The sequence below is a fragment of the Epinephelus lanceolatus genome, chromosome 8 (genome assembly GCF_041903045.1).
Source record: "Epinephelus lanceolatus isolate andai-2023 chromosome 8, ASM4190304v1, whole genome shotgun sequence".
Taxonomy (NCBI): Eukaryota; Metazoa; Chordata; class Actinopteri; order Perciformes; family Serranidae; genus Epinephelus; species Epinephelus lanceolatus.
Window position 1 is genome coordinate 8,125,283 of NC_135741.1, and position 12,485 is coordinate 8,137,767.

Below are 12,485 nucleotides of genomic sequence, written 5' to 3' on the forward strand. Positions count from 1 at the left end.
CTCCTGCCTGCTTCTCCAAACTGGGGGTGTGTCGCCAACCATGGATTGAAGGACCAATCTAATTTCACTCTTCAATGCCTATAAAGGGCGATAAATCCTCGGTGCACATGCCCCAGTGACTCAGACAGAGGATGAGGCCTTACAGCAAGGTGGAGTTGATTCTGTGCTGAAGTTTGTATTTAGGTCAAGGTGTGTTTTTACCTTTCACTTTGAGGTAGTGTCCTCCAAAACGGTAGGCCTCAAAGTTGAGGGACAGCGGCGTGTTGGACTGATCCAGGAACAAGTTGACCCGGGACAGCTCGATGCCGTTCCTCTCAAACACTGGACCCAGAACCTCTCTGTTTGCACACAGAGAGAAAGAGAAGCTGTTAATTACGGTTCATTTCAAACTCTTGTAACTTATTCTATGTGGCCGCTCTTACCTCAGGGTTTTCTTTTTCATTGCAGGTACGATTTCTGTGTTGATGTCCACGTTGAGATCAAACTTAAGGCTGAAGCACTCCTTACTGGGGTCCTGCAGGGGGAACAGACACACTGTTAGTTTACACAGGTGGGGCTGCAGCTCTGCTCGGGCTGTATGTGAGCTCTCAGCAGATCCACAGGGGGGCTCCTTCTCACTACGCTGCCTGACTCAGACACAAAGCAGCCTGGGAGATACCATTATGTTACAGCAGCGTTGCTCGGAATAATGGTGGCTGCTCTCCTCACAGCACACCTCTCTGCTTGTACTGTGCACCATTTGTGTGAAACTGTGCTTTTACATGTAACTCTGAGTCACACAGCGAGGGACAAGTATCGTTAACCCCCCCACAGATTCTGTAAAGTCTCTCAGGCGAGGACACAGACTCCTTCCAGGAACAGAAATCAAACTGTGGTTTCGTGAAGGGGGGGGGGGGGGGGGCTTTGTATATTACACACTGCAGCCCATGTCTCTGCACGATTACTTACATCAGTGTGTCGTCTCCGTGGCTTCTTTTTCACCAACTTCATCCCCCCTGTTTTACGCTCCCTGCAAAACAGTTACACACACATTATCATACCTGTTCATACACCACGAACCCAACATCAGAGGAAACTGTTTAACGTGACCGTCGAGACTTGGACAGAAGTGATCAAACTGTCAGGAGACACACATTTCATGGCTGTAATTTATCCTCCAGTGAGAAAGGACAAGAGCTCCACTGACAGGCGGGAACACATGAACACTAGCATGACAGAACGGAGGGTTACTGACCCGCGGTCGTTGCTCCCCTCATCCTCTTCCTCCAGGTCGGAGGGGGGGCTGGTGCGTGGGGGACAGGAGCGCGTGGACACGTTCCGAGCCAGGATGGAGGCTAAAGGTCAAGAAAACACAGCAGTCATTACTTCTGTTTCATCACAACTATGGCAACCTTTAATATCAAGCTTTAAAGGGTCAGTTCACACAAATTTAGAAAATTCTTTCCCCTGAGTTTTGCTTTAATTTGTTTAGGTTTTGATGTGTTTGTCTCAACTGAGGGGATTCTGTCTGTGGTGTTCACTCCAGGACCCCAGGAACGCTGCTCAGCCTTGCTTCTAATTCTTTCCACTGGCAACTTGAAAGCAGCCCAAAAAGCATTTCCCCATAGACCACCATTATAAAAGAGACGTCTGTAAAACTATTGACAAGACACTTCGAACTGCAAACAAGGTCAAATATGACTCTTCCTATTAAGACGTTTTGATCCATGGAGGTTTAATATTTGCAAAACTTTCCTCAAGCCGAGAAAACTCTACTGCGTATATACAGTGGGCAACATACCACATATGTAAACGCAGAAGCTACAAACTTTTTTGGTGTACGTGCCATGGGAGCAATTTTCATTGGTCTAAATGGGCACCATCTTGGGGTTCAGTATCCAGATCTTAAAGTACATCTATGCGTCCATCACAAATAAACGTCCATCAATCTGATTAGAAATCACAGAAACAAGACGATCCCTGTAACTCCAGAATTTGCCTGAGAATCATCACGTAATCCAGTGAATACTTTTTAATTTTCCAAATGATAAAAATACAGGATAAATCAGTGTTTACCAACTGCTCCAGTCTCAAGGTCCAGATTTCTCCGTGGTCATCAGTTCAAGGTCCACACAATTTAATACATTCAGTGTCAAACTTGTATTCGGCCATGTTGTCGAGCTAGTTTGCTGTCTCTGTCAAGGAGCTGTCAGTAAGTCACTCACTCTACAACAGGAAACGGCACTTCAAATTAAAAGCTCTGTGCCAGAAATTCACTGTGCTTCAATATAAAGTGTGTTTTTTTACAAAGTTGACACGTTTGCAAATTGCTTGCGGTTCATTCAGAATGGACCCACGACCCACTGGTTGGGAACCACAAGGCTAAAAGACAGGGCTCAACTTGAAGCCCAAGGTGTTGGACTTTGAAACCACCTGCTCTGGATAGTTTTCTTATGGACGATTTCTCGATAGAATAAAGCTCTATTGAAAACAAAAATTTCATCGTGAGGTTTGAAGATTATCTGGAATAACCAGATTTTAATGAACAAAATTCAATTCACTGCCAGTGTGTTTGTGGGGAAATCTCAGGGACATATTTAACATCGCTGGTTAGCACTAGCCTGGTTGCAGACCAGCTCAACGTCTATGATTTCTACCGCAGTTCAATGAGGTCAGGCATCATGTCCACTTAAGAAAGATCTACCAGCTGTAAAAAACAGTCGACCAATCAGTGCTTTGTAGGCAGGATTAAGAATATAAAAGCAATGTTTTTGGGGATGCCCACTGATTTCTCCATATTGGCAAGAGACTGTCAAAGAAATAAGGAACATCTTTGGAATATAAGTTGATTGTTGTTTTGTCATGTTGAACTTGGGCTCAATCTCATGACCCAGGACAAAAACCTTTACAAAGTACTTTTCGCCGCGAGCAAGAAAGCCATCACATGGACGACTGGATCGCAATTATTAATGAAATTCACTGTATGAAGAAAATCTAATTTTCTTTAAGACCACCAGTTGATCAATCTTCAAAACATTGGAAAAAATGGATTGTATACACAAAGGGATGTATCCTACTGAGTGGTGAGCTGAAAAGCCCTGTTCTGTACCAATGCGTGGCTTCTACCGACCCCTTACCACCAATAAAAATAAAGCTAAAAATAAATTAATAAATAAAAATGTCATCTTCCCGCGTAGCTTGCCTCGTACCACCCATGAAAAATAACGACAGACAAATAGTCACAAAAATGCCCAGAAGTGTGGATGAGACTGACAAAGCTGCACAGGATGTTGTTAACTTGATTTACATGAGTAACAACTCCTACACTGTAAAATGTCCGGATTTGCTTCAAGCAACTTCTACTGATGACAAAATGACATCAGCGTGTTTGTAACCTGCTGCAGAGACACAATGTTTGGGTGGGTGAATGAGGTGAAACAAAATGTGTCATGATCAGGGTCACTTGAGAAAAGTGTGATGAACCAACCTTTGATAACAGTAATGGTGAGAATTTGACTGAGACATGCATTAAATAATTACACAAATCATAAGTCAGAATTTTACATATGGAACAGGAAAATGTTGATTCGCAGTTTTTGCCTTATTTAGATGACAATAAAAAAAAAAACAAAACAGTGATATCTACACAGTGAAATCCTGCGATGAGGCAATGGGTATGACATCACTGTAACAGGAAGGATCACCAAATAAAGAAACAACCCACCTTGAGGTTGTAAGTCAAATCGGGGGTGCCGATCAAAGTGCATGTTGTCTGTGTTCTCTGAATGGCTGCGTGAGTCACATGACTCACACAGGTGAAGGGGGCTTTTGTTATTCAGGTCTTGGCAGTCTGGGTGGTGGCAAACCTAAAAGCAGACACAGAGGGGAGGAGAGGACAAGAGAAAGTCAGATCACATCACTGCCAAGAACTCCAGGTCCCTGCATTAAAAGACAAAAACATTTTAACAGACTGGGCCAAAGTGAAAAGAGTAAAACAGTCACACACATTGAGAGTAAACAGCTCCCTGCCTTACTATTGTTTCTGCCACGATTAAATGACCACAGAGGCGGCCGCGGGCATTCCTGAGGTCTGATGACTCCCACCTTCCCACCATCTGTCCCCCTCTGTGGGATGGCAACTAATTGACTTAAAGTTAGTTTTTCACCTTGCGTGCTGAGCTGGGACCAGCTTACCCCTTATGTAATCTAAAATCGTATCCTGGGAGGTGAAACAATGAAACTGACCGCGGGTCAGTCAGACTTTCAGGCCGCAGAGCTCTGAAAGCTCCGAGCCGGGGCGACAGGCAGCAGAAGGCTGCAGGATTAAGGATCTCTCTGTCTCTCTGTCTCGGCCCAGACAGATCCGACGCCCCCCCGTAGCCGTCGCCGCCGCTCTTCTACATCTCCACCCTGTGTCCACCTCCGCCACTGCCCACACCCGGCTCAGGAAGCGAGGATATATGGGGAGATACAATGGAGGTCCAGCTAATGTACTTCCTGTCATTGTGTCCATGTACTCGGGAGGAGCAGTGTGTCTCTGCATGAGTGTGTAAATGTGTGCACGACATGGGTTTGACCGCAAGCTAGGGAGACTAGCTTTCATGTAAACACAACAACGATAATTAATCACGAACAGAAGCATCCTCTGACAAAACCCTGTCATACAGGCCCGTCTGAAGCAACTCTACTGCTGTAACACACTCACATGCACAGCCACATGCGCCTGCTATACATAACAGCGTGTAAGTGCTATTGAGTAACTCAGATTTCAAAGCAAACGACTCTCTGTCCCCACTTCTGGTACTCTACCGTCACATCCTGCTGACTGGAGCAGGAGACTCCTCCACTCCTGCAATTTGGCTCCAAATCCATGCCAGCAGGACCCCAATAAACATCCAACTCACCACGTCAGCGGCCTGCTAATTCACTCTGCAGCGTGCCCCTGTCCAGCCGCACTGACGAGCTGCCTTATTAATCCACTCCTCTCAGTGTCTAGCCAGGTATAATCGCAGATTTTAAGGAGCAGGTCGCAGGGCCGCAGGAGGACAGAAGGAGGGAGGGGAGGAAGGAGGGATAAGGTTATGGGAGGGTGAGGAGTCCCAGTAAAGATATAAACCCAAGGCAGGAAGGAAGGGAAAAAAAAAAGGTCCATGCAGAAGCTTTTCAGAAGTACAAAGCCCCCCTAATCTCGCAGCCTAATTGGTGCCTGTGCTCTGTCAAAGCCATCTGACGGTCGTGCGGAGATTAAACAGCCTCGCAATGAGCTCGGCAAGCCAGGGTCTTCTCCTCTTCTTCCCCTCTCTCCCTTTCTTCTCTGTCCTCTCTGCCACCACCAGCACCGACTCCTCCCTTCCTCTCACGCACCCAGGGTCACTAAACCCAGACAGAGCCCCCGACCAGAGAGAGGTTTTAAATAGAAAGAGACTGAGTGACAGGAGTCAGTGAGGCCCACAGAACGGCCTTGTTTGCTGTGGTGAACATGACATGCTCTCGTCCAGTGCGCACAACTCCAGCTTTTTACAACTTGGGTGTTACATTCATAGTTTTGGCTCATTTCATAATGTTGTGCAAAAGTCATTGCTGAGATCTGGGAATACGGTGACACCATTACAACAAAGTGCGGCACGGCATGAAACACGTTTATCTGACAGGAGTAATATCCAAATCTATAAAGATAACATCCAAGTTGTAAAACAGCCCTTTAGTTACCTGTCTTACCAAAAACAAGTCCACAGCCATGCTAGCAAGTCTGTGAGGCTGTGCTGATGTTTATCAGGTTTAATATTTGCCATGTTTAATATCTCAGATTAACGTGCATGCATGCTAACATTTGCTAATTACCCAAAACTACAAAGTTCAGCTGTGGCTGATGGGAATAACTTAAAGGCCACATCCACATTCATACGTTAATAACAAAATTGATCTCCATACACACAAGCACCACCAAGCTTCAGTCTGATTTATAGTTTTGCACAGGCTCTACACCAGGGTGTCAAACTCATTTTAGTTCATGAGCCACATGCAGCCCAGTTTGATCTGAGATTGGCCGGACCATTAAAACCATTGCATAATAACCAATAAGTTCCATCAGCTCCAATATTTTCCCTTTTTTGTGTAAAGAATCACAAGTACATTCTGTAGACGTTCATCCTTTTACAAAACACATGAACAGCCTGAGATGTCTTAAGAAAAATATGTGCACTTTCAACAGTACGTCTCAGTTTTTCCACATTCAGTCACTGTCAGTACATGTGCATTTATCCACACATGTCCTGATGCAGATTCTTCTTTTTGAACTGAAGCTGCTGATTTAAAATATTTTGCACAATGTTCAGTTTCTGTAAACATGGTCACAGTAAGTATTCATTGTTATATCAGAGAGCTGTGTCCTGGTCAGGGTGGAAAAGCCTCTGAAGCAGAATTTCACATGAAGTAGGCACTTGCTCCTGAAGCCTGGCACCTCTTAGTCTAGTCATCTAGTGGGTCGGATTAGACTCTTTGGAGGGCTGGCTCTGGCCCATGGGCCGTATGTTTGACACCCCTGCTCTACACCATTGGCTTCCCAAGCAGCTTATACTGTTATGAGCATTTGTACTTGTGTGGTGGTGTGTCTGTGTCAATCTGCAGTTACACCTCCAAAACACTAGTGGGCAATGGGGTTTCTGTGAAGTGCTGTAAAGTTTGACTGATTCAAAACACACCTAAACACATAAAACAAGGTGTAACAGTGACAATATTAAACAAGTACAATTTTGGCTTCATTATATCTCAAAAGATTCACCGACAAAACAGCTGTCTTTATACGAGACGTGTTTTCCCCACATGTACAACATGCTAATGTTATTAGCATAAGCCTATGACGTTTTACACTATATAAATTAGCATAGCAGCTAGCAGACTTTCCTCTACTCATATGAAGCCAGGATAAATCACGCACAATTTATTGTTTCTTATCTGTGAAAAATAGTAAATAAAAGCTTTATTTGCACTGAGGAAAATGGTTTGCAGCTTTCAAAAAAAAAGATCAGGCTTCCTTGGAAAGTGCACATCAGGCTATGGCGTAGGCTACAACAACATAGGTTACACGATTGTGCAGAGTCTACCACATAGGTATGGCATCGCTTCAACGCCGAAGTATAAATCAGCAACGAATTAGGGGTTTCAAAATGCTGGAGGTGTAAATGTAGTGATAGTTATTCACTGAAAAACAAAACATATTATTAGTGTGTATTCAGCCTGACTTTGCCAGTATGTGGTTGGAAAATATTAGCCTGATTAAAATGTTGACGTGATATTGGCGCTAGAGGAAAAGTCAGGGCATCACCAGAGTCAGAAGGATTCATCGTCTGGGAGCAATAAATGTCTTTATAAAAATTTCATTGCAATCAATCCAACATTTGTTGCAATATGTCAGCGAGGAACAAGTTGTGTTCTACTTTTTAGGACAAACTGAGGTCTTGTTCAGTCTTGTGCTCTCTGTGTAGTCACCACAGCAGAGGAGGATCATGAGAACACTGAAAACTAAGGTCATTTCTCAATCACTGTAGCTGATGACGTTCGACAACTTGCAGGTACAGAGGAGTGAAGCGTCTCACCCCCGACTGAGTCACTGACCTCGACTTACCGCTCCACGTCCACGCTGCAACAGACACGGCTTCACGGCAGAAGCAAACAAGTCACAGAAATCTGTTACAACACCACCTACTTATCCAACCTCTGAAGTCTACGTCAACGCATGCGCTTGCATTTTTGTGTAGCAGAGTCAAATGTCCCTTCGCACTGAGGTGGTATGTTCTCCTTAAGGTGTGGAGACGGATGGCGGGGCCGGAGAAATACGAGCAAATCGGATGCCATATTTAGACAGTAGCTGCAGATAGGTAGGCCTTCCTCACTATCAAGTCAGGGCGTTCACATTCCAGCTGGAAATATCTGACGCTTCAGCCAAGACAAACCAGTGCATCACAGGATGGAAGAAAAAAAAAAAAGTTCAAACAATCCTCGAAAAGCTTGTAATCTGACGTTCATGACAGAAACCTGAAGATAAACACCTGAAATAAGAGTTTCAGCTCAGGATATGTGCAACGTGGAGTTTTGCAATGCGCAACATTCCTAACAATGAGAGGCATGATTGATACTTGAGAACGAAGAGAACCTGACTTTCATTATCCGGCCTGTTACTGGATCAGTTTTCCCACACAACGAAGAGGAGGAGGAGGAGTGTGAGTGAAGCTGAGTGTAAGGGAATGTGACCACAGCTGACAGGAGGCCATGCGAGCCTCGCACTGACTGTATGAATGCGTGTGGGACAACATGTGTCATGTGAGAGTGTGTCGCGTGTGTCCCCTTCCCCGCATGCCTGCTCTCTGGTCTGGCCGGATTAGTGGGAAGGTCCAGGGGGGTAGCATGACTGTAGATGAAACACCGCACACACACACACACACACATAATTCCACCTTGGTCCCCCTGCCCAACAGCTGAGATCACACAGCGGCCCCACAGCGGCCCTTCGTCTTGGCTTAGCACATCCAGCGCCACGTGGCACCTGCTTATGCACCCTTGTTTCCACACATCCTGCAAACACGCCAACACTCCCTCACGGACTCACAAACGCAGGCATGCCCGCTCTGAGGCTGTGTCATCAGTGAGCAGCACGCCAGTCGCTCAGCTGTAATAAAGCCGTTCTTGTTTGGAAGAAGATGACTGGAGTCTTCTGAGGTGAATCAGGATTATTACCTTAACGCTTAATCCTTCCAAACGCTGGCACGCAACGAATGAGGGCAACACGCTTTAAAACACTTACTGCCGCCGCTGACAGGGACTAAATCACACTGCTGATGCTAAAGACATTAAACTGGGGGAAGGTTATATTAACCTCACATTCAGACGTCTCAAACATGATTTATAATTAAGGATGGAACTTGTGGTTTTACAGCAACAGCCTGGCAGTTCAATTTGGCTGCGATGTCCTCACCACCATCACGATTTTTAATACACTTAGACGGCCTGGCGCATCCTAACAAGCTGGAAAATCTGCGGGTAATCAGCCGGGGTGTATGGAATTATATGACGCATGGAGGGAGAGGCCGCAGATAAATTCAAACCCAGATTACAGATGTGACTCAATGTGATACAAGGCTCATCCATCACAGGGCGGCTGTGAGGAACACAGAGAGAGACAATGTCTTCAAACCCATACTGATCGAACCTCATGTCCGTTTACAACCTTGCTGCCTTTCCCGCTCTGACCACACTCCGCCCTCCTCCGGAACAGCTTGTCCTGCCAGAGCACACCTAGGACTTATATAATAGCACGCATCACCGTGTGCACGTGTGTGTGTGTGAGGAGTAAAAGGGGGTCCGTGAGCTGTAAGCTTTAGTTTCTCTCGGAGCCAGGAGTCATCACAGTGCGTCTTCAGAGGGATCATTGGCTTTCCTTGTTTTGTTGTGTAAAGCTTCAGAGATGGAGCACCATATCAGATCTAATCTTAGTTTGCAACATCTGTCAGTAAACTCAAAGATTCGGTTAAATCTGTATCGCCGTTTGTTGGCCTAGAAGCCATAAACGCTCACGGAATAGTTATCAAATGTACTGGGACACACTGAAACAACATTAACAACATATAATAACCTCCTGACTCTGACACCTTGTTTTTAACGAGTTACTGGCTCCAAACTCTGGAGGTCCAGATGCAAAAATGTTGAGCTGATGATCTTAAAGGAGACCTAACATGCTTTTCCTTATTTTCTGTCAGATATATAACGTTACAGATGTTCATATTAAACGATTGTGGCTCAAGTTTTAAATAATGACGTAAATGTGTGTAATCAATCCCTGTGAGCAAAACCCTCAAGTTTCAGACTGTTCTGAACACTCTGTGTCCAACTGCTTTCTCCTGCTATTGAGACAAGCTGACATCAGCTCAGGATGGATTTCTATATATGGTCATCTCCTTCAGACACGTTTCTGCAAGTTCACATTGTGTAGCCTACACTGCTACATGTAGCTACATGCTAACATCAGGGAAACATGAAATCTTGATTGTTAATACTCTGAGATTTCCAGTCGTATTCCAGCTGGCACATGTCCAGTAGTAAAGATTTTGGTTTTGAAGCTGATATTGGTAATTTTTCATAATAAAAATTGCCACTATTCAGTCTGCAATGACGGAGCAGAGACACAGAGATACTTTAGACCTGAAGATGCTGACCAGTCAGAGCAGACAGGCTTTTTTAAGAGGGGGGATTCAAGAGACAGGCACTAAAATGGAGTGTCTCAGGCAGAGGGTGAATAAATGAAAATGAGTGTAAGAGGTCCCTTTAAAATATCGTTGTATTACTCTACTGATATTGACAAGACGCAGTCAGCTAGATTATTTACGGTTGGGATGAGGAGCTACTCTGTTTGTTTTATTGACCTACAAAAACACACAATTAACTCAAGGTCGGTGGTTTCTTTTCTAAGGCTGCTCCTTGAAAGTCAGAGATTCGAATAGTCAGTTAAAGACTCCTCAGTCGAAACACATTGCCTCAAGTAGAGCAGTCATTTTGGGGGTTTTTTTCTGGTCAGTGTGCTGTGCAGTGTAGTTCTGGGAACGTTTTGGTCCAAAGATTTTGCTGCAGAGTGAGTACTCTTGACTTTAAGCAACTCTTTGGTAAAGACATCTGCGGACACAATGCAGTGGCACAGAGGAGGAGCAACTCGCCATCGTAAGGCTCCAAGACAACATTATCTATCTATAAAAACTAATTTCACTCCCAAACGTAAGTCTAGTGTAGCCCGATTCACAACAGGGTCTGCCCATTGGTCCGACATCCCATTGTTCCGACCATATTAAACCCATTGTTCTGACCATATTAAACCCATTGTTCCAAAGTCCCGGTGTTCCGAAATCATCATGATGCCCTGTGGTTAAGGTCTGGTTAGGTTTAGGCACAAAAACCACTTGGTTAGGGTCAGGAAAAGATCATGGTGTGGGTTAAAATGAAAAAGAAAGTGACAAACACATAAGCTGTGAGCCTGCTTCAACTCAAGCCTTTCCCAGCTGACCCAGAGCCGGTCACGGCTAGTTAGTCCGGGACGTCGGACTAATGAGAGGTCGGAACACTGAGAGGTCGGAACAATGCTACGGCACCATTCACAACTCCCTTCCACCATGGGGAGACAATCTTGGACACACATGTGGCGATCTGGCAATAGGCTTTCTTACGCTGGCACAGGAGTGTGCTGATGAAGCATTAAGTTGTTAGATTTAACTCATGTAGCAACTAGCTAGTTAGCTAGCTAGCTTGGTAATTCCACCAGGCTTTAATGCCACAGTGGTGACACAAAACAACATGGTAGACTTTATTGTATCCATAGGGAAATTTGATTTGGACTACACACAACAGTATAGCACATCATCCACTCGTGTTAAGCCTTAAGCATGACTTAGGTCATCACTCACTTCAACCATCACTCAATAATGGACAGACTTTTGTGTTTGGCCTCGCATGCAGCGATCAAGCCAAAAAAAGGAGAGGAGAATATTCAATTAAAGATTGCTGGAGTTTAACAAATCTGGGTATTGCAGCGATTGAGGACTTGTTCCGACCAGCTGTTGGAAACCAACCCTAAAGGTGGATAAATAAACGTCAACCTACGGCAGTGACTAGCCAACCAGATGTTAATAATGACAGGTGAGAATTCACAGGTGTAAACGTCCAACTGAGGAAACACGCTCCAGCTTGAGCTTTTAATAAAGTTTTTATTGTGTTGACTGTTGGCGTGCGTGTTTGTGTATGTCAGACTGTAAGTATGAGTGAGTGGAGGGGTGGGACAGGAGTTAATGCACAACACGTAAAATTTTACCGCATCTAAAAGAAAAACATACTGAAAAAGTTGAAAAAAAATCGTATCTTTTATTGACATATTGCGAAAACAGGAGTTCCCACACATTTCCCTCCATAACACACACACACACACAGCTGTTTGTCATAGCGGTGCCCACACCCATAGAGCAAACTCAACTCCCTGTCTTTGTTCCAAGCGGCCGTCATCAACCTTCACTCAGACACACACTATAGAACATGTGAAATCAAAGCCAACCTGAATCAACACACAACACAACAGCATGATTAATGCGTCATATTGGGGACAATGGAGAAAACTGTTTGGTTGAGTTGAGCTCAAACCTGATGTTTGGGCCAACCTTCTGTCCGATGCTGAAAAGTCTCATTGCACTCCAGTCTTTGTTGAGACTGCGGGTGACATCCAGGTACACTGTGTTTAATTACACGGGCCAACTTTAATGCTTACCATCACTCCACTCCCACAGAGAGGGCTGCTTTAAAGGTCCTGTCCTAACACGAAAGTCATCACTGATTTGGCAACTGGCGGAGACTCTCCTCAGCAGTAAGTTATGTTAGTATTAACTCCTCATCAGTCATGAGAGGCTGGAGCAGACGGCTCACGGTAGCTTCAAGCCGACCTCTCAAACTCAGTTTTATTTCAAAAACCCACCTTGACT

The 12,485-nt window shown here is 44.8% G+C and overlaps 1 protein-coding gene across 3 annotated transcripts in view; it reads right to left on the bottom strand.

Moving 5' to 3' along the window:
* Positions 1-12,485, bottom strand: part of plekhg5b (pleckstrin homology domain containing, family G (with RhoGef domain) member 5b) — a 114,213-nt gene that overhangs the window by 37,174 nt on the left and 64,554 nt on the right. For all 3 annotated transcript variants that reach the window (XM_033629263.2, XM_033629268.2, XM_033629270.2), the window contains 5 exons: positions 3,704-3,845; positions 1,235-1,334; positions 949-1,009; positions 423-514; positions 202-338 (listed from right to left, as the gene is read on the bottom strand). In XM_033629263.2, coding sequence (XP_033485154.1) covers positions 202-338; positions 423-514; positions 949-1,009; positions 1,235-1,334; positions 3,704-3,845 — 532 coding nt within the window. The remainder of the gene's footprint in view (positions 1-201; positions 339-422; positions 515-948; positions 1,010-1,234; positions 1,335-3,703; positions 3,846-12,485) is intronic.